This window comes from Protopterus annectens, chromosome 8.part0, assembly GCF_019279795.1.
Source record: "Protopterus annectens isolate FY-2018-M chromosome 8.part0, PAN1.0, whole genome shotgun sequence".
NCBI lineage: Eukaryota > Metazoa > Chordata > Ceratodontiformes > Protopteridae > Protopterus > Protopterus annectens.
Genome location: NC_056741.1, coordinates 1146790086 through 1146811557, shown reverse-complemented (window position 1 = coordinate 1146811557; position 21472 = coordinate 1146790086). Strand labels below are relative to the sequence as shown.

At 42.6% G+C, this 21472-nt stretch overlaps 1 protein-coding gene across 1 annotated transcript in view; it reads left to right on the top strand.

The window, feature by feature from the left end:
• The window catches only part of LOC122808415 (F-BAR domain only protein 1-like), a 2144012-nt gene that overhangs the window by 470978 nt on the left and 1651562 nt on the right, over positions 1-21472 (top strand). Inside the window, exon 4 of the mRNA XM_044079378.1 lies at positions 4367-4508. Coding sequence (XP_043935313.1) covers positions 4367-4508 — 142 coding nt within the window. The remainder of the gene's footprint in view (positions 1-4366; positions 4509-21472) is intronic.

Genomic DNA, 21472 nt, shown 5'->3' with positions numbered 1-21472 from the left:
AGATCAGCCATGACTGGCACAGTTATCCGGAGACATGCATGGTTGAAAGAGCAGGCATTACCAGACCATGTCAAATCTAAGCTTTTGGATGCACCCATGGACAAGGTCAATTTATTTGGTTCCCCTGCACAGCAGGTACTAAAGAAGATGGAAGAGAAGGTGAAATCTGTACAAACAGTGAAAGATTTCTTACAGGTTCAACCTCCAAGGTTTAGCAGGAACTGGCCCTCCAAAAATTGGTCCTTTCCAGACTCCTCTAAGACGCAGAGAGGCAGGAATAGGCGTTCAAGAGGCAGAAACCAATCCAGGGGTGCCTACAGGGGATGCCAGTGGCAAGGTAACAACCAGCGAGGCACGGACGCAGCCACCACCACTACAACAACACAATCACAGTGACTTGGATGTGGCACCGCCTACCAGGGAACAATTGGAAGCACCCTTAGGCGGAAAGCTAACTTTATTTTCAAAGAACTGGCATTGCATCACAAGGGAAAAATGGATTTTGCAAACTATAGACCAAGGTTACAGGTTCCATTTCCATACTCTTTCAGGAAAGAGAGGAATGCCAAACCTACCACCTACTCAAAGAGAAGCTCTAAAGCAAATATCTCAATTATTAAGAATGAGAGCTGTGGAAAAGGTACCATCTATGGAGCAAGGAAAGGGATTTTACTCCAGACTCTTCCTGGTACCAAGAAAAGGGAACAAATGGAGGCCTATTCTCGACCTGTCCACTTTAAACACATTCCTCATTGTTCCAAAATTCAAAATGCTGACCGTACAGCAGCTTCTTCCCATGCTGGGCAAGGAGTCTTGGCTGGTAACTCTAGATCTCAAGGAGGCATACCTGCACGTCCCCATACGACCAATTTGCAGAAGATACCTCAGATTTCTTGCAGGATCAGAGCATTATCAATTCTCAGCATTGCCCTTTGGCTTATCTACTGCACCCAGAGTGTTCACGAAATGCCTGGCATCAGTAATTGCTCATTGCAGACTTCAGGGGAGCCAAATTTATCCCTACCTGGACGACTGCCTGATTCAAGCGGACAACAAAAGCAAACTAACAGAAGACTTACAAAGAGTCATTTATCTACTGCAAGCCCTGGGATTATACAGTCAATATAAAAAAGTCAAGGCTGACTCCATCCCAAAGAATAACTTTTCTGGGTGCAGAGCTGGACACATCAAAACAAATGGCATTCCTAACTGCAGAAAAGCAAGAGCAACTACCTCTCTACTTCTTGGCATTAACAAAGCAGAACCATCTAACTGCAAGAAAAGTACTGCAAGCCCTAGGCTTCATGGCATCCTGCATAATTCTGGTCCCTCATGCCAGACTGCATATGAGAAAGCTACAGTGGTACCCAAGGAATTTGTGGTCCCAACACAAGCACAGCCTAGAAGCCAAAATTCCAATAATCCCATGCCTGAAACAAGAGTTCCTATGGTGGGCTCAGGCCTGTCAATCAAAGGATTGCCCTTCTGCAACAGTCAACCAAGCCAAACCATCACGACAGATGCCTCAGACCTCGGTTGGGGGGCACACATGCTGGACAAGTGCATACAAGGCTTATGGACTCAAGACCAGCTGCGCCTGCACATAAATCTAAAGGAAATGCTGGCAGTAAAATTGGCAATCCAGTCATTCAGACCATTTCTCCAAGAGGGTCAGTTGATGATAAGGACAGACAACACCACAGTTATGTGGTACATCAACAAACAGGGAGGCACACATTCATATCCTCTATGCCGGCTGGCACTGGACCTATGGGATGTGCCTCTGAGCTACAACATTCAGTTACAAGCAATTTTTGTACCGGGAAAAGAAAACATTCTGGCAGACATTTTAAGCAGAACTACCACAGATGCCCACGAATGGATGCTGCATCCGGACATCTTCAAAGCCATCACAAGAGAATGGGGATTACCAAAAATAGACTTGTTTGCATCCCCACTCAATCACCAGCTAAGGAAATTCTGCACAAGGACGTACCACCCACTTGCCTGGAAGGTGGACTCCCTATCTTTCAGTTGGAAAAACCTGACAGCTTATGCATTCCCACCACTTCCTTTGATGCACAAGGTGCTTTTGAAGATCAAAGAGGAACGTCCAAGGATCATTCTGATAGCTCCAGACTGGCCAAGACAACATTGGTACCCATTGCTGAGGAGCATGTCTCGGGAACAAATATGGACACTGCCCCTGATCCCATTGCTGTTAACACAGAACATCTACAACATCCTGCATCCAAACCTGAAAACTCTGCAGCTAACTGCCTGGAACATTACATAAGGACAATTAACCCAGATTTATCCCAAAGGGTTAAAGACATAATCCTTGAGGCTCGTAGACCTTCAACAAGAAAGAATTATGCAGCAAAATGGAAAAGATATCTCATTTGGAGTACTGCAAAAGGAGAAAATGTGGCGCTAGTAAACATAGCCAACATCCTGGAGTACTTGGCAGAGCTCTTCCATGCAGGCCTGTCATATTCTTCCATCAAGATACATGCATCAGCTATTTCAGCAGAATACAGCTTGGATCCTCCTGTCTTCTCTCATCCTCTGCTCAGACAGTTTCTGAGAGGAATTAAAAATGTTAAACCTCCCAGGAAACCACCATTGCCAGCATGGGACTTGAACTTTGTGTTAGAAAAATTGACACTTCCCCCTTTCGAACCAGCAGCAACAGCAGAATTACAATACTTATCCTGGAAGACTGCTTTCATACTGGCAATCACCTCAGCAAGAAGGGTCTCTGAACTACAGGCATTAATGGCAGTGCAACCCTTCCTGATCTTCCATCAAGATAGAGTGTCCATGAGAACAAATCCCACATTTATGCCTAATGTGGTATCCAGAGTGTCTTTAAATCAGGCTATCCACCTACCTACATTCTTCCCCAACGCACAGAACAGGGGAGAAAGACTCTTGCATACCTTGGATGTACATAGGCAATTACGCTACTACCTGGACAGGACCAAGTCCAATAGAAAAACTGACCAGCTTCTGGTAGCATATGCAACAGGAAAGGAAGGAAAATCTATTTCAAAACAGACAATCTCCAAATGGATAGGAAATTGCATTAGATTTTGTTACTCCTACCATGGAAAGAAAACTCCAGAGAACACCAGGCCTCACTCCACAAGGGCTACAGCCACTACCACAGCTTTCTTACGAGGAGTGGCTACCAAGGACATTATAGAGGCTGCTACTTGGACCTCCGTGCATACATTTGCCAAGCATTACAATTTACCTTTATACTCTATCTCAAGCAGGTTTTGCCACTGCTGTTTTGCAAGGGATCCTAACTACACCATAATCTCTACTTTTTTCCTCCTCCCCTAGTTTAGCTATGGTATTCTACCCATTTGTAAGGACTGCAGATGCATCCTTGAAGGACATAGTACAGTTTTGTACCTACCATAAATGTAGATGTCCGAGAGGAATGCATCTGCAGTCAGGATTACCCACCCACCTTCCCCTCTGTGGTACTCCTAGGGTATTTGCCATCCTTCAGCTAGCTTGGGGGGGATCTATTATGGTGTATTTGTTTGTATATATGTACATACATGCTTATTTTATGTGTTTGCTCTCTACTGTTTGGAAACATTGGCATTTATCCAAATTTAGCCATCCAAAAGGGCACCTGGCATCTGGGGCAAGAAACACTGAGGAAGATGGCGTCGGCTGATGCCTTTATACCCGAAAAACTGCAGCTATGACTTCGGGTGAAGTGCGACACCAGCCGAAGCCAGACCCAGACTTTGGAATCCGGCCGACCGAAGGGCTGCCTGACGACAGGACTACCCATTTGTAAGGACTGCAGATGCATTCCTCTCGGACATCTACATTTATGGTAGGTACAAAACTGTACTTTTCCCACCCTCCCTCCTCCTTATATCTTCTTTCTTTCTTTAGGGAGACATAAGTTTCTAACGGTAGCTTTTAGGCACCAGGGCCACTTTACTATATTTACTTGGGCCTCTGACTGGTTAGGGCAAGAAAAACTGATGTAATGGTGTTGGCTGCCTTCCTTTATAGCACTGATGACCTGACGTCAGCCAGCAAGCGACAACAGCCAACGCAGAAAAACATTGACTCTGGTATTCGGGCAGGCCGAGGGCTACCACAGCAGGGATAACCCACAGGTGATGACTGCAGCAGTGAATACACTCTAACATCTACATTTATGGCAAGTGTACACAACTGTACTTTCTGGTAAGTTTAGTAAACAACTGTACTTTGTCCCAGGTCACAGCTGCATAGTTTCTGCTCCTGTTTTGTTAAGTGTGTTTTCTTATTTATTTATTTTCTTGAGAGAGCAGTGTTTAAAGTTGCCCCTCCCTCTTATGTTTTGTAGCACATTTGCACCTATGTGGGATCTTTTCCGTATTTCTTCAGACAAGCTCGCCCTCTGTCACTTGGAACTGACAAAGAAGCTTAATGACTTAATTAAAGAGATCAACAGATATGGAGAGGAACAAGTCAGAATGCACAGAAAGGTGAATATCTTAAGGCATGGAAATGCTGTTCTTCTAGAGCTGATACAGTATTGCTTGTTCAGCAAGTGCTGAAACAGAGTGAGCAAAATATGCTGCATGTAGGGTTTCCATAAATGTCAGCATCAGAGCAGCCTGTTTCCAAACTGGATATGAATTATGGTTTATAAAACCTTGCCTGTGAGAAGCCATATAGATCACAGTTTACAGATTATCTCTGCAGGTTATTAAATACACAAGTTTCTGCTGCTTTGTGTTATTTTTAGATACTTTTTCATGTGTTTTCTTTCTTTGGTTTATAGTTCCTCAGTTATTATACAGTATTGGAAAGAGTACTGGTGTACCCCACACTGAACGTTTAGTATAATGTTGTAAAAATAAATGTTTAGAGAGAAATCTGTATGCAGGTGGCTAATTGAGGACATTTGAATGCATTTTGCAAGACCAGTGAGATAATTGCTGCAGGAGTGCCAGGAATATGAGGTGCTTTGAAATCAAAGTTGAAATACATTTGGTACAAGTCTACTGTTTTATTTTGTTGAAGTTGCTCTTTAACTTCATGTTTTCCACTTAGCAACATTAACATTTTGCTGTGGCTAGCTTAGGCCTGCTGTAGTTCTTCTTAAACCTGCTGTATATATTGCTAGCATAGTTGTTGTGACTCTGAAAGTATTTTGCATTTTTTACTTTCACATGCAAGGTAATGATTCAAAATTTTTCTTATTGGTTAAAAAAACTGCATATAGAGGAGAGTTGTTTCCATAAATTTTCACAATATAGCAGAGCATAAATCTTTGATGTTGGATAGCTGTAAATCTGAGAGCTGGGATTAGGAATTTTAGCAACACAACTGTAGATGATGCTAGTTATCAGCTGAGAATGTACTAAAAGAAATTGCTGATGGAAAGTGTTGAACCAATAGGTGGTGTCAAAACAGTATAGTAAAACTAAATGCCAAGAAGTGTGTAATAGTATCCTTTTGCAAGCAAGAAGTCCCTTGTAACTATCAAATTGACAACACACTCCTAAAAATTAAGTACTTGGGGACCTGGGAACCTACGTAGATAAAACAAAGTGTCCTTCAGTCACCACATATACACTGTTGTAAAAGTCTTTTTCATTGCAAAGCTTATTACTAAAGGTTATGGCATCCAGGTTCAAGGAGTATAATGGCCCCTTTGGTATTCACCTGTCCTACCATATGATAAAACTTGAACACCCTTAAGCCTTTTTTACTAAGAAGATCAAGAGCCTAAATCATAAAACTGCACTATATACATATGGTCTCAAAGCCTATACCTCCACAGTGTGCTCTGAGCTTTAAGCAGTCTGTGTTGGATGAGAAAATAAATGCAAAAAATGTGGTTAACACACTTGTGATTTGTTTATATGTAAAGTTCTTAAAAAAATGCTACAATTAAAAAAAGTAGATATTCACACATTTTCCCATGTACTGCACTATGTAGAAAAGCACATTCAGTACCGTCATCTTCCTTTGCTGCAGGCATAATCATGCACAATATGTATTACAACAGTAAAGTTACCCTAGCTCATACCCACCTTCTCTCTACCTTTACTATATGCTTCTCCTGCCCTAATTAATCTAAACCAGCATGATCTAAACAAGCTGTGAGCATGCTACAACCAAATAGCAAAATTATCCACAAACTCCTACCGCACCCACCACTGTCAAGACCTAAAACAGCTCTCTTGGCTGGATCTCCCAAACATCTTAGCCCTAAGCCAACTTTTTCTAGCTCACCAAAATAATGCACCAACCTGACAAAACTCCAGCCTTACAAAACCTGAGTACCCTCTATTCCAACAACCAAGAACTAAGATCCACTAACAAGGCATTAAGTGCAGTCTCTAAAACCCATTACAGCTGTAAACGTTTAGTGATAGTGTGTGTCCGGTTTGTGAGCTAGTTAGCAACCCATCTTACAATGAAGGGGTTTGCATTCAGTTTGCTAAGTGTATCAGTAATGCCTGAGTGTGAGATTGTGTCAAAAGCCTTTGCCAAGTCGAGGTATGACATGTGCACAGATTTACCCTCATCAATGTCCCTGGTCACATTTTCGAAAAAATCCACAAGATTTAATGGGCAGGATCTGCCCTTGACAAAGCCGAATGGGATATGATCCAGGGTTTGGAGGTTGCCTATGTCTTTATTTATGAGGTGCATAATGATGCATTTCATGGCCTTACAGATGAGGCTCATCAGGCTTATGGGTCTGTAATTCCCCAAGTCTGTTGCTAGGCCACCTTTATGGAGGAGAACTGTTGCTGTTCTCCATTCCATAGGAACAAAGGCTGTAGTTAGACTATGACTGAAAATGGTACTTAATGGTGATGCTAGTTCATGTTTTAGCCTGTTTAGAAGACAGCCTGATATGCTGTCTGGTCCCATAGAGGCTATGTTTATTGCCTTGGACAAGGCTTTGATGACCTCTTCAGATATGTGGGGAGGGTTGGGAGAAGGTTTGTGATAGATTTGGCGGGGATAGGGGTGTGAAATTTTCACCAAACCTGTCTGCTAGCAGGTTTGCTACCTCTGTGGAGTCAGTGCGTGTGATACATCGTTGGTCACTAGTTCTGCACATGCTTGGGTCCTACCTTTTAGGATAAATGCATAGCTGTAAAAGGCCTTATGATTATCCTTGGATGTTTGACAAGTTGTCTTATTTGCCTGTTGAGGATGAGGAAGGTGCTTTTCTATTGTTGGGGTCCTGCCTTTGTTTTCATGGACAGCAACTTTTTGCATTTATTGTAAAGTTTGATGCTGGATGTCCACCATGGCGGCTTGTTCTTACTTGGGGCTCTTTCTGGTTCAGCCGAGTCTATACACTTATGCAAGTGATTGTACCGGGCTTTAGTGTAAACTTCAGTGTAGTTAGCACTTCCAGCCAAGGGTGAGGCTCGGAATGCATTTAATAGAGACTGGAAAGCCAATTTACAAAGAAGTAATTTGGGGGGAGCATTTGTATAGCTTCCAACTGTGCAACAAAATCCAGAAGGTTTAAGACTTTCCTTGGAAGTTTATGCATAGGCATTTTTATACCTTAAGTAGACTTTTTCCTTGGGTAGGTAGTAAATGATGGAGGTGTGATGGGAAAAGAGACAGAGGTAATTGGTGGCAAGTTTTTTTTTTGGGGGGGGGGTGTAAATAGTTGGCAGATTTTAAAAATTTCCTTACACAGTGCTCTGTCATGAATATTGGGTGACCATATAGTTCTAACAAACAAAATAATTTGTTTGAGCTGGGTCACAGGATCTGAATTGCCTAGATGTAGTAAACCTTACTAAGTTTAATGCTCTTGACTGCCAGAAAGTAGTTACTGGATAATAGAAATCAGTCTAAACAACTATAATTGTACTGAATATTGTAAAAGAGATAACGTAACAGGGGGTGTAATCTTTAGAAAAGTTAAGGAGCAAATTACATAGAAATAAGTGGATTTTGTGGGGACATTTCATGTAGATAATGTTCAGTATGAGGACTGAGGTTTAAGGGAAAGCAGGTATTGAGTATATTATGTAATGGCGTGAATGAAAGTTGTTGAAAATATGTTTACTGCATGAAAACAATGGAAATGTTATGGTTTGCTTTCTTTTACTGCATGTGTACCCAAGTCATCTTTTCAAAAAACTCATGCAAAGTAACGATGTTAAAAAAAAAAAAATTCAAGGTGATCTTGAGATAGTGTTCTTCTTGTCTGAGAAGCAGATTTGAAAGAAGTTTCAAGTGATGACCAGACACTTTTAGAACCATGACTGGGACGAATGTGACCAATGGATGTAAGGATATGGATGCTTCTGTAGAACAAGTATCAGTTAATTCTTTAACACTTGAAGCTTTTTCTGATATTGAAAATGGCTTTGATAAAACAGTGAAGTAGCATTCTGGTGGGTCTGCTGATAAGGAGGGCACATTCAAGAATGCCAAACTGTCCAGTGAAGCATCTTGCTTTTCTCTCTAAGTACACACCTCAGTGGAAGTGTACATATTGAATTGCTTAGCAGTCCTTTATAACACACATTGGTCAGTCTTTGGATTTATTCTTCCATTCGATTCTCAGACAGCCACCTTCAGTTTACGTTGCTTCCATTTACATTGATGAGAGAACTTTTTGATAATGTGCTACTGTGAAAGTTACCAGGTATCCAGTTGAAATTCCAGTTTGTCTCAAGTTGTGGTAAGCAAAATTGAGGCAGTTTATGACAAAATGGCTGCATCAGTAGTATCTATAAATGAGAAGTTGCAAGATCTGGCAGGAAAATATTCACCCCCATTTTTCTGAGCTTCAAACTGTGGAGGAGTGATTTGCAAGATTTGATTTCCATTATTCTCATATTTCAGGATTGTCCTAGCTATGTAAAAAGGTTTTGCTGGAAAATAAAACAACTGGCAAAAAGAAGCAGAGCTAGAAGAAAGAACAAGTTTAGAAAACATGAGACTCTACTTATAACTTGAATAATTTTAAGATTATAGCACATGTAAAGAGCTTTCCTTTATGCAACATTAAATTAGTTAACATTTGTTTTAGATAGATACTGCAGAGCTCTGTTTTCTGATCCTGTATATTGCCCTGACCAGTTGTTAATAATTTCAAGTCTGATGACTGGGGCTCTTTGATGACAGCTATTAAGCAGAGACATTGTAAAGGTGATGGAGCAGAAATTTATCTGCAGATGTGGTTAAGGTTCACAGATCCCTTGCTTCAATTAGGAAGACACTGTGGGGAAAAGAACATTTATTCCAGTTTCATTTTTCAAAAAAAAAAACTGAAGTTGTTTGGAAAGGTACAGTCCTTGTGTTCAAGTTGCTTACTGTTTTTGGCATACTTTAATGAACTTTTGTATGGGTTTTGTGAGTTGCTTGTGTTGGGCTTGACTTCTTTTTCTCTTTTTTTCCTCACTCACGTCTCCTTCCTTTATTTATTTTTAATCTCTTTAGCAGTGTGGAATAGTGTATAATGTATTTTTTCATATTTACACTTGAATTTTACACTTTGTATTGAAATTAGGATGTTAAGTTGTCAATCGCGCCTTCATTCTTGCTGGATGGGTTCGGAGCTGATCCTCGGCTCCGACTCGGCACTTGCTTAGCTTGAGAACTCCTTTTACCAGCTCGAGGCAACCCTATATCCCATGATGCAAGGCGGGACTACCTCAGATCTCGTTTGCCGCTTATAAAGAGGTCTCCTTTTTGCCAGCTGAGGTAAGTTGGAATTTTCAAAAGCTTAGTCAGGGTTTTATCTCTCCCTTGTTCCTTTTTATAGAGTGTAGTGTTTCTACAGCCCACCCTATTTCCCCATTTAGTTAAAATCTTCTAGTTTTTATAAAAAGTTTAAAGATTTTTTCAGTTAGGCCTAGGCCCCCTTCTTAATCCCTACCTGTCTGTCTGTGTGTGTTTGGGATTAATTGTATGATTGTTGGGGTGTGTGTGAGTATTATTTCTTCTTGGACTATGTCTAAGGAAGGCAAGGTCTCAGGCTTCAAGAAGTGTGACTCGTGCTGTCAGAAAATGTCTCTGACAGACGGTCACACTTCTTGTGTTTACTGCCTGGGGCCTTTGCACCTGCAGGACTCCTGTGCTTTGTGTCATTCTTTTAGCCAGAGAGTCCTGCAGGAAAGGAGGAATAAATTGATCCTCAGTGGCTTACTAAAGCCAGAAGGTTCACCCACTAAAACTGGGTCTAGCAAACCTTCTAAGCCACCGAAGATTCAGGCTACAGCTTCTAAGCCTTCTCCGGTGGCTCCGACTCCTTCGGAGTCGAGATCGGCTCCGGCCGGAGCCGATCTTTCTTCTTCTAAAGTAGTAGTGTCGGTTCTGATCGGTTCCGACACCCAATCTACTGTTGCCTTGTCGGCTCCGGCTGGAGCCGACATATTATCCAGTATCGGAGCCGAGAAGCCTTCGGCTCCATCTAGAACTCAGGGGACATCGGCTCTGATGACTTCGTCCAGGAAGAGATCTCGGTCCCCTTCGTTGGAGAGTATCCACTCGGCTCCGGGGTCTCCTCTTTTGTCGGAGCGGAGTCATCGGAGCCGATCTTCGAGATCTTCCAGGCTGTCTGACCACGATTTAGAGAGGGTGGTAAGCAGGCTGTTGAAGTCGCAGGCACTAGCCCAAATGCTCCATAGCCCGTCTCAGCAGACTTCGGCTATTGCTTTACCCTTGAACTTCCTCCTCCGACTCCTCCAGAGTTCGGAGCCGGAGCTTCGGGACAGCGACGGTCGGCGCCGAACCGATACATCCCTCTTCGGCTCCGTCATCTTCGGCTCCGATCTCTTCCATGAGACCTTCCTTGGAGGGATCCGTCGTCGAAGTTTCCTTGTCGGCTCCAAGGGGCTAGTGGCATCGGACCCTTGTCCGACCCCGCCTCCCTCTCGGGGCTTCGGCTTTGGTAAGCTCGGCACCGACATCAGCCTCGGAGCCTTCCCTCTCAGTGGAGCCGGGAGTTCCTATTTCCTCGGAACAGGAATATTCCGGCCTCCCGGGGAGGGGAGCCTTTGAGGTGATGAGGAGTGTCCTGGCACCTGAGCCAGGTCAACGGTCCATCCCATTAGCTCCTCCCTCTTCGGTGCCTGTAGACGCCTCTTGCCAGCCTCTTGCTCCCAGGCCCAGGGATCCATCGCCCCAGGTGTCCCCATTGGGAATATCTTCCTCTTCCGAGGTTTCTCCTGATCCTGCAGGGGAACCTCCTCGGAAGAGGACGTGTAAGAGGAAACACACAGACTCCCCTGAGTCTACAACATCTGATACCGACTTAGATGAGTCGGAGGGTTCCCCACGGTCCCCCTCTGAGGATGTCTCCTTTTCAGACATCCTTGAGCTCCTCAAACAGAGGGGGAATTGGCCCTCCATTGACCCCTCCGAGGATGAGTCGGTATACCTGGAGGCTTTTGGATCCCGACCCTCCACCTCCTGGGTGTCTCCGCCTTTCGTCCCACTTATGCAGGTAGTGGCTCGGAAGGCGTGAGCAGCTCCAGATTCTGTGGAACCGGTTCCCAGGAGACCATCCAAATTTATCACGGCCCCTGCAGATAAGCAGTTTCTTTCCAAGGGCGTCTCTGTGGATGCTATGGTGGTGGCGGCGGCCACCAAGAAGGAACTTGCGGATCCTTCAGTACCTGTCCATCCTCCTAACAAAGATTCTAGGACCATGGACAGGTATGGAAAGCGGATGTTTTCTTCAGCGACCTTTGCTATGCGTTCGCTGAACTACCTTTGTCACTTCACCAGGCTTCAAAGAGATATTCTCAAGGAACTAGGTGAAGTGGTCCAGGATCCTTCTGCTGCTGGGGCTCAAGAAAAGATTGCCTTACAGCTAGCAATCCTGAATTCCTTAACTAACTCCTCCATGCGGCTCATATCCTATGCAGCCGATGGGGCGAGCAGGGCCGCAGGCACAGGAGTGGCTCTTAGACGTCAAGCCTGGATGCGGCTTTGTAATTTTGCGGACCCTTTAAGGCGTCCTTCACCAATACCCCCTTTGACGGTTCGGCTTTGTTCGGACCTCAGGTGAAGGAAACCTTGACCAGGTGTGAGCAGGACGGCAAAACTCTTTCTGCCGTTGGAGTCCATTTTTCCACCCCTTCTAGACCCTACCCCAAGGGTCAGAAGGGAGGAAAGATGTGGTTCCGTAAAGCCCAAGGAGCAGCGCCCGGACACGTGGGCAGTTTACCCCAGAGGCAGAGGGGTAACAATAAAACGCCCTAGGGGCAGAGGGGGTCCTCAGAACCAGGGCAACAGGGAGTCTCTTCCTGAGAAGCCCTTTCAGCATCCCTGAGGTGTTGCCCGACTGTCCACCCTTGGAGGCAGTCGGGGGAAGGATTTCGCTGTACCCAGTAGCCTGGCTCCCTTTCACAAGATATGTGGGTACAGTCGATAATATCCGAGGGTTACAAAATCCCTTCGAAGGTATCCCGTGCCTCACCAATCCCTTCCAGACATCTCACCCGGTCAAAGGGATTTGGCAGAACAGGAGGTTACAAAGCTCCTACAAAAAAGAGCCATCCAGACTGTTCCAGCAGACCAAGTAGGATCCGGCGTCTACTCCAGATTCTTTTTGGTCCCCAAAAGGACGGGAGATTGGAGACCTATACTAGACCTAAGCAATCTAAACAGATTTGTCAAGAAGGCAAGATTCCGGATGGTCACGCTTCAGTCCATTTTGCCCTTTCTGGGCAAGGACAACTGGATGTGCTCGATAGACCTTCAGGACGCGTACTATCACATAAAGATACACAGACGCTCCAGGAGGTTTCTCCGCTTTCGGCTAGGGACCAGTCATTATCAATTCAGAGCCCTGCCCTTTGGCCTCACTTCAGCCCCTAGAGTGTTTACCAAATGCATGGCAGTGGTTACGGGACTTGGCAACCCATCGAATACCATCTGCACATAAATGTCCTGGAGATGAGAGCGGTGCTTTTAACGTTGCAAGCCCACAACGACTTTCTTCCCGCGGGGACTATTGCAGTTCAAACGGACAACATGTCTGTGGTCTGGTACATCAACAAGCAGGGCGGGACCAGGTCCTATCCTTTGTGTCGAGAAGCTCTCAGACTTTGGCAATGGGCAATCTCCTCTCATCGGTTTCTGATAGCAACGCACATCCCCGGCAGGTCCAACCTCTTAGCGGACAGGCTGAGCAGAGCCATTCTCATGCCTCACGAGTGGTCTCTCAATCAATCAATAGTGGACAAGATATTTCTGAAGTGGGGCACCCCTTGTTGCGATCTTTTTGCTACATCCCAAAACAACAAATGCCCCGACTTCTTCACCCTCTTTCCCCTACCAGGCCAACCCCTGAGAGACTCTCTAACCCAGGATTGGCCCCGGGGACTTCTGTACGCTTTTCCTCCTTTCCCCTCAATTCCACAGGTCATTCAGAAAGCTACCGTTTTGAGGCCCAAGTTGATTCTCATTGCCCCTTACTGGCCTCGACAAATTTGGTTTCCGACTCTGCATCGTCGCCTCCTGGTGCAGCCTTGGCATCTGGACCCAGTTCTGGATCTTTTGATCCACCAATCGGGCCAGCAGCACCGGGCCATTCGTTCTCTCAACCTCACTGCTTGGTTGCTCCACTTCCTTCCCTAGCCAGGCTTCCTATGATCTCTGATCCTGTCAGAGATATTTTAGTAGCTTCTTTGAAGTCGTCCACCAGAACCGTGTATGCTAGCAAGTGGCGACGTTTTTCCATTTGGGCAAAATCCAGGCACATTGATCCCTTTGCTGCTCCTGTGCATTCTGTTTTAGATTTCCTGGCTGAAGTTTTTCAGTCAGGATCCTCTTCATCAACAGTCAAAGTTCAACTGGCGGCTATTTCCAAATATCATGTTGGATTACAAGATCATAACATTATGTCACATAGGCTATGCAAAGCTTTTCTGAGAGGAGTTTTTCTTCTGAAGCCGCCAATAAAACATCCTCCTCCACAATGGGATCTGAATTTAATGTTAGCATCCTTGATTTTACCACCCTTCGAACCGTCTGCCTCATGTTCCTTGAAGTTATTGACCTGGAAAACTATATTCTTACTGGCTGTCACTTCAGCAAGAAGGGTTTCCGAAATTCAAGCTCTCTGCATCCGCTCCGCTTACTTGGTTTTTCACAAGGACAGGGTATCCTTAAGAACGAACCCGTCCTTTCTCCCCAAAGTTGTTTCTCAAACTAATATTAATCAATCCATCGATCTACCAGTCTTTTTCCCAAATTATTCTGACAGAGCTGAACAAAAGCTTCATTTTTTGGATGTCCATCGTCAGCTCAGGTACTATTTGCATAGAACGAAACAATTCAGGAAATCGGACCAATTATTTGTCTCCTATGCAGAAAACAGGAAAGGTCTCCCAGTTTCTAAAGTGACCTTATCCAGATGGTTGTCTTCCACCATTTCTTATGTGTATTCACTCAGAGGCAAGCAACTACCTTCTAAACCGAAGCACACTCAACCAGGAGTCTATCCACTTCTGCAGCCTTTCAGGATAGACTACCCATTGATACCATTTGTGCAGCAGCTACTTGGGCCACTCCTCATACCTTTGTCTCTCATTACAAGTTAGATTTGGCCTCCAGAGACAGGGCCAGTTTTGGTTCCACAGTTCTCAAGAGTCTGTTCCATTGAGCCACCCGGGATACAGGTGCTAGGGACACGGTCCCATCCAGCAAGAATGAAGGCGAGATTGACAACTTAACATTTAGAAGTTATGTACCTACCATAACGTTCCATGTTAGTTGTCTTCTCGCCTTCTTTCTTGCCCTCCCTCCTTCCCCCTGGCCTGGACAGATCTTGAAGAGTTTCCTCTTCTCAGGTTGTTCCCTCCTGAGTCTTCAATAGAAGAGTCCTTTGTTAGGAATTTTTGTGTTCCTAGTTCTACTAGGTTAGTTCTTAGCAGGGTATGTTAGCTACCAAACGAGATCTGAGGTAGTCCCGCCTTGTATCATGGGATATAGGGTTGCCTCGAGCTGGTAAAAGGAGTTCTCAAGCTAAGCAAGTGCCGAGTCGGAGCCGAGGATCGGCTCCGAACCCATCCAGCAAGAAAGAAGGTGAGAGAAGACAACTAACATGGAACGTTATGGTAGGTACATAACTTCTAATTAAATGACATAAATGAGTATAATATCCTTGAATGTGAATAGTATTTTTTTTCCTAAGCAAAGGAGAATGTTGTCTTGTATCATAGAGAAAGAAAATGTAATTATTTTATAGAACCTGCACTTAGAAGGCTAGCAGATTAAGATTTTAAGAGGTAGGAACCAATGAATAAAACATTGTTTTCAGTAATGTAATCTACTTTTGTTGGGTGTTTATGGTAATCAATAAAAGTACTTCAGTTTACCTTGTTAATGCAGCACATATGGGCATGTCTGGAGGAGTTTTAGTAGCGGGATTAAAAGGGATAGCTAGCTAGTTTTGAGGTCACTCTGACCCCTTTGAGGATTACAGTGAATTTCTGTTGATTTTCATTCTGTAAGTGGAAATTCTGTCCTAATTTGAGGCAGCTGTAATGCCAGTTTTTACCTTTGATGGATAGACCTCACATTTATAATAGGTTTTCCTATATTGGAAAGCATGGTACAGGGTTTCATATTGAAGGAATCCTTGTTTAATTATTTGTGAGCTTGTGTTTCTTGTTATAAACTGTTTATTAGAATTTTTTTCTTTGATCACTCCTGAATTAGCTGGACATTATCCATTGATTTAGCTTTTGTTTTCTAAAGTCTAATTGCCAGATAGTGAGTGATGTTCATCATTTTGATCACTGCTGCTGGCTGGCTCCCAAAGCTTCAGGGCACCTTCCATGTGTCCAAACTGTCAGTTAGCTTGAGCTGAGCTGACGAAAAAGATAGGTTTGGATGCCAAGCCCTTCAGAGCTGTCCTGCCACCGAAGAGTACATTTCTCTGAGTCTTTTGACAATCATTGGTCCGCTTATGCTATTTCTTTGCTGGGCAGATGAGTTTCCTTTGGGGGGGAAGAAAAACTTCCAATTTAAAAAAATATAAATTTTATAACTCTGTTTAGGAAAGATATTTTAAGACTATGAGCTTGTGTGTTAGACTGTCACAGGACTGTATTGTTCTTTTAAACAAGAGTGCTCCTTACTGTCATTTTAAGTCATTTAAAATAGTTGAAAACCATTTTTCTCTAGAGTAATTGTATTTATTGTACTTCTGTGATTGGCAAAGTGTTTTAAAGTGCTTCTGACCATGTTAACCATGTTTTATGTGGAAAAAAAGGACTTTTAAAGACATTTAAGTTTTACCGGTTTTCGCTGGGAAGGAGGCAGAATTTTCAACTTGACCATGTCAGTCCAACGGTTGGTCCTCCTCCCAGTTACAAAAAGAAAAAGTTAGGAAAACAGTCTTTGCCACCACAGCAAACTAGCGATTATCCCAACCACAGATGGGTGACTCTGCTGTGGCTATTAGTTGTACCTCAGACCACTCATCTTTTACCCTGGATCCCTCTAGTGTGTAGCACCTACAGCCACTATGGAGCTGGGGTTAGCCATGTCCTCTGTGGTTGTTGGGGTCTGTCAGTAAGCAAGGGAAAAGCCACTGTTGTCAGTCCTGGGAGAAGGAACACAGGAGGCTTTCCTGTTTTGTCAAAATGTTGCGCTTATCATTGGATAAGCTGCTGCTGCCATTGATAACACTGTTGACCCTATTTTTCTTGTCAAAAAGAAACCGAAAACTAAACTTGTATATGTTCTTCCTCAAATTTCCTTAGAAAAGTGTAGTTTACTGCATCTGGCACAGAGTTCAGGCTATTGATTCTTCTTATAAAATAGTTTCTGGTTAAAGAAAGAGAGATACCTCTCTTCCTGTAGAGATTCACAATTCTGAATCTGGACATGAAGATGAAAGGATGGATGCACAGTTTTTCTCCTCAGCTTTTTGATTCAGACTTGGAGGAGAGCTCAGTTTCTGAATCTCCCTGTTGGGCTTTCTCGTCCTCTTGGACAGTGTTTAGAGTGTGCCATATTGTTCAGTGGGTGAACACTGAGGTTACTCAGTCCCTCAGAAAATACTATGATCTGTTACAGAAGGAAATTTCAGAGCCTTCACCCATTCCTCCAGTTCTTACAGTTTTGGAGGATGTGTGTTAGTGTCTACAATTTTCTTGATTGTCAGTCAGCTGCCCATAAAAGTGTAGATAAGATGTATAAGGTCCCTCAATCTTTATGTACTTTTCCCAAACCTGACCCAGCAGCTGTAGTGTTAGTTAATCCTACTGCTCTAAACATTTAGTTAATTCCAATCCTACTCTTTCTGATATATATTTTTTAACAAACATCTTTATTAAATGTTCACATATGACATAGGCAGTCTTACATTTATAGAAATGAAAAACAAAGTGACATAACTTTAGTTGCAACCATTATACATCACAGGCACCATTGAAACAACTGTAGTTGCAAGCATTATACAGCACTTATAATCTATCCAGTCGTTATCAGTTAAGCTTTATACGGCTCATTCAAATCCTGCCTTCTCTGCATATATTGTTCCCACAGTTCCCATTTTTTTCTATGCAGTTTGCTCCTTCTCTTTTCTATAGATCCTACTTCCAGTTGTTTTATCTCTGTTACTGTATTCACTACTACTAGTAAAGTTGGTCTAGACTTTGATTTCAATTTTCTGGTAATTGCATTTTTTGCAGCCACAATAATTGGACTCAGCAAGGCTTTACTATGTCTAGGCAATTCTGATCCTGTATCATAGTTCAAAAAAATCAACTCCCCAGTCACTCCAATCTGCTCACCCAGTGTCTCTGACAGAGTGGTCTGCAGGGACTCCCTAAAGTCTGCCAACTCATTACTCTCTCAAAAAATATATTTCCAGCCACCTCTTTCCTGCCTGTCACACCTTCAACATTTGCTATCTACTTGAGGAAAAAATTATTTGGAGTCTACTTGGGGTATAAAAATGCCTATGTAAACACTTCCAGGCAAAGATCCTAAATTTTCTAGACTTTGTTGTATGTTTGGGAGATATACACATATCCCCCCATTGTCTCCTTGTGAGTTGTTTATCCAGTCTCTCTTCCAAATCTTTTTTAAGCTCCTCTGATTGATTCTTGTAATTATCGTGCAATATTTTATATGCTTTACTAATTACTCCTTTTTGAACGGCAGCTTCTGTTCTAGATTCTATTAAAAACTCTACTAGTGCTGGCCTTTCATTTAGGAGCCCCCTATTTCCTTCTCTTTGCCTGTACTCTATCAATCCTTGATATAGGGATGGCAATCTCTAACATGCAGTCCAAATAAATTCTTGACCTCTTCCCATTGTGTTACCTTTCCTGTTCTAGTTATTTGCTCCCAGTACCTTGGTTCCTTTGCCAGTTTTCTGCAGTAAATTCTAGCCTCCTATTGCCTATTATGTGTATCCCTAACCACAGCCATCCCTATCTCTTTTCTCCATTCTCATGCTGGTTTAGTTCTTAGAATACTCCCTGCTATTTTATGAATATAATACTCTGTATGATTTTTGTTCTCCTTAAGAGTCTGCATCCAAAATCCCAGTCTCTCCTTATTTCTTGAACTTCCTCCCTGTATCATCATTCTTTTCCACTTTGAGTTATAGTTTTCTGCTTGTGCTATGTGTAATGGCCTTATCTATGTTGTGTAAAATATCCCCTCAAATTAGGTAATCCTAGTCCCCCTTGTTCTTGTGGAAGAATCTGCTTATCCCACTTGACTTTTGCTGTCTTCCTTTCCCAACTAATATCCTTCAACTCTTTTTTTTTAATTTCTATCCACAGCTTCTCCTCGGGTTGATAAAAATATGCCTGACCTGTGTATAAGACTAAAGGGAATAAAAACATTTTAATGGCTTGTATCTTGGTAGCCATATTAACATAACAAAGCTTCCAGTTTCTCAGTTTTTGTATTACCTTCTGTTTAGTCTCTTCCCACAAATTCTTAGCTGCCACAACAGAGTCATTTCTAATCCATACTCCTAAATACTTCATTTTATCATGTCTCCATAAATATGGATATTGTTGGACCAATTCATGTGTGGGTATGTAATTTACCGCTATTGCCTTTGTTTTAGCTTCATTAATTTTGTATCCTGAGAAGATCTGAAACTGTCTTAATGTTCCACAACACTGTAATGTCCCTTTCTGGTTTTGTCCTGTATAAAATAATATCATGTGCAAATAGAGCTAGCTTTTCCTAACTACCATACCAATTATATCCTTGAATTTCTGAGTCCCTTGTTTTCTTTGCCAGTGGTTCTAAATATAATACAAACAACAAAGAGGAAAACAGACAGCTCTGCCTGGTTCCTGTACTCCAGCTGAAGTTATCAAAGAGGACCGCACCCACTTTAATTTTCGCCTCCAGTCCCGCATAGATACATCTACAACCTTACAATTGTTTCAGGGAAGGTAAATGCTTCCATTGCCCTGCTCATGAAGTCCCAGTCTACTCTGTCAAATGCTTTCTCTGGATCAAGACCCACCAATAAATGTGGTATTTTCTTACATTCTGCTTCCCTCTGGATCATCAGTGTTCTATTAATGTTGTCAGATGTTTGCCTCCCCCCAACAAAACCACATTGATGCATATCTATCAATTTTGGTATCACTTTTGCCATTCTTTTAGCCATTATAGACATAAACACGTTATAATCATGGTTTAGTATTGAAATGGGCCTGTATGACGCTGGATCCGATGGATCTTTACCCTATTTAGGTACTACCATTACCACTGCCTTCTTCCAGGATGCTACTCTTTCTGATAATATTGATAAGTATGAGGAAGAAAAAGTGCGTGCTTCTGCAGATTTGATTTTCAGGATTTTGAATGGGTCAGGCTCATATGTTAAAGTTTGTTCTGACTAACAGTGAAAGTATGAGGAATATTTTGTTTGCACTTTCTTCTTGCGAGGAAAACCTGCTTTAAGTAAGGCATTTTCTTTTATAGTACAAGTCACTACTCATTGTTTACAGAGCACGTGTATAACTCAATTGATACTACTTCCAGGACTATGGCTACTGGTACTGTTTTGAGGTTTGCCCGGCTGTTTTTACAGAGCCTCACAGATGATAAAATGAGATTTTAAATTCTCCTTTGGATAGAGATTTAGTTTTTGGCCCTCTGCTGCAGAGTTGATGAGAAAGTTTGATGAAAAGGGTTGAGTTGATACAGGGAATCTCCAAAGATTTTCATCCCTCCTTTTCCAAATTTTCTATGGGATTCTGTAATCCCTCATCCAGTTTTGGCAAAAAACAAAATAAAGAGCCTTAAAATGCAGGTAAACAGAAGTTTTAAGAAGAAATGGCAAGGGGTTTCCAGAAAGAATTCTGGAACCTTCCAAAACCAAGGACAGTCCATCAAATTAGAATGACTGCTTAAGGGAACTTGTTCCCCCCTCCCACGCTGGTAGCCCCATTTCCCTTCCAGAAAGACTGAATCTCCACTTTTCTCTTTGACAACAGATAGTTTCAGACAAATGGATTCTGAAGATTAATCATCAAGGCTGCATATGACAGTGGGAGGAAATTCCTCCTTTCTAGGGGGTAATCTTTCATCTGCCAGACCAGACTCTTCTATTTCCACCTGTCCAACACATGCTGTCCTAGGGAGTGATAGAACCTATTTCTCCTTCCCAGTAGGCAAAAGGTTTTTATTAAATGATGTTTTTATTGGCAAAGAAAGAAAATGCTTGGAGACCAGTTCTGGATCGATCTTTCCTAAACCTGTTTGCAGTAGTGCCCAAATTCAAAATAATGTTATTTCACAACCTGTTATCTGTTCTTCCTCATTTAAATTCCCTGATAAAATCAGAATTAAAAGATACTTATCATACCCCTATTCTTCCAGACTTCAGATGTTTTTTAAGGTTTCATATGTCTGGATTACATTAGCCACTGCACAAAGAGTGTTCACAAAGTATGTATCTCCAGTTGTAGCTTGTTGCAGGCTACAGGATATCCAGTTTTCCATATTTAGATGACTTGCTTTCTTTTGTGGTCTTTTACAAAGTTTTTGGAATATCTCACTTGGGTGAGAGATCTTTTACACAAACTGTGGTTCCAAGAAAACATTCAAAAGTCTTTTTTTACTTCTTCACATAGAATTGTGTTCCTGAAGTGTCAAGTTAGATACCTCAGTGCAAACAGCTTCCACAGTAAAAATAGATTTTTATCTAGATCTGTTTCTAAGGTTTTCCACTCAGACTTAGGTCACTTAGGAAGTAATACCTCAGGATTTTGGGTTTCATGGCATCTGTGATTCTCATGATACCCTTGGTAAGACTCCACATGAGAAAAATACAGTGATATCTGAAGTCTGTTTAGTCCTAGCAACAGCATCCTTTGTCTTTTCAAATCCCAGTGCTGTGGTTTGTCAGAAGACAAACCAGTTGGCGGTGACCACAAATATCCTTAAATCTGGGTCTCCCCTTCTCTCTCCTTGTTCCAAAACAGTCAGTCACCACAGATGC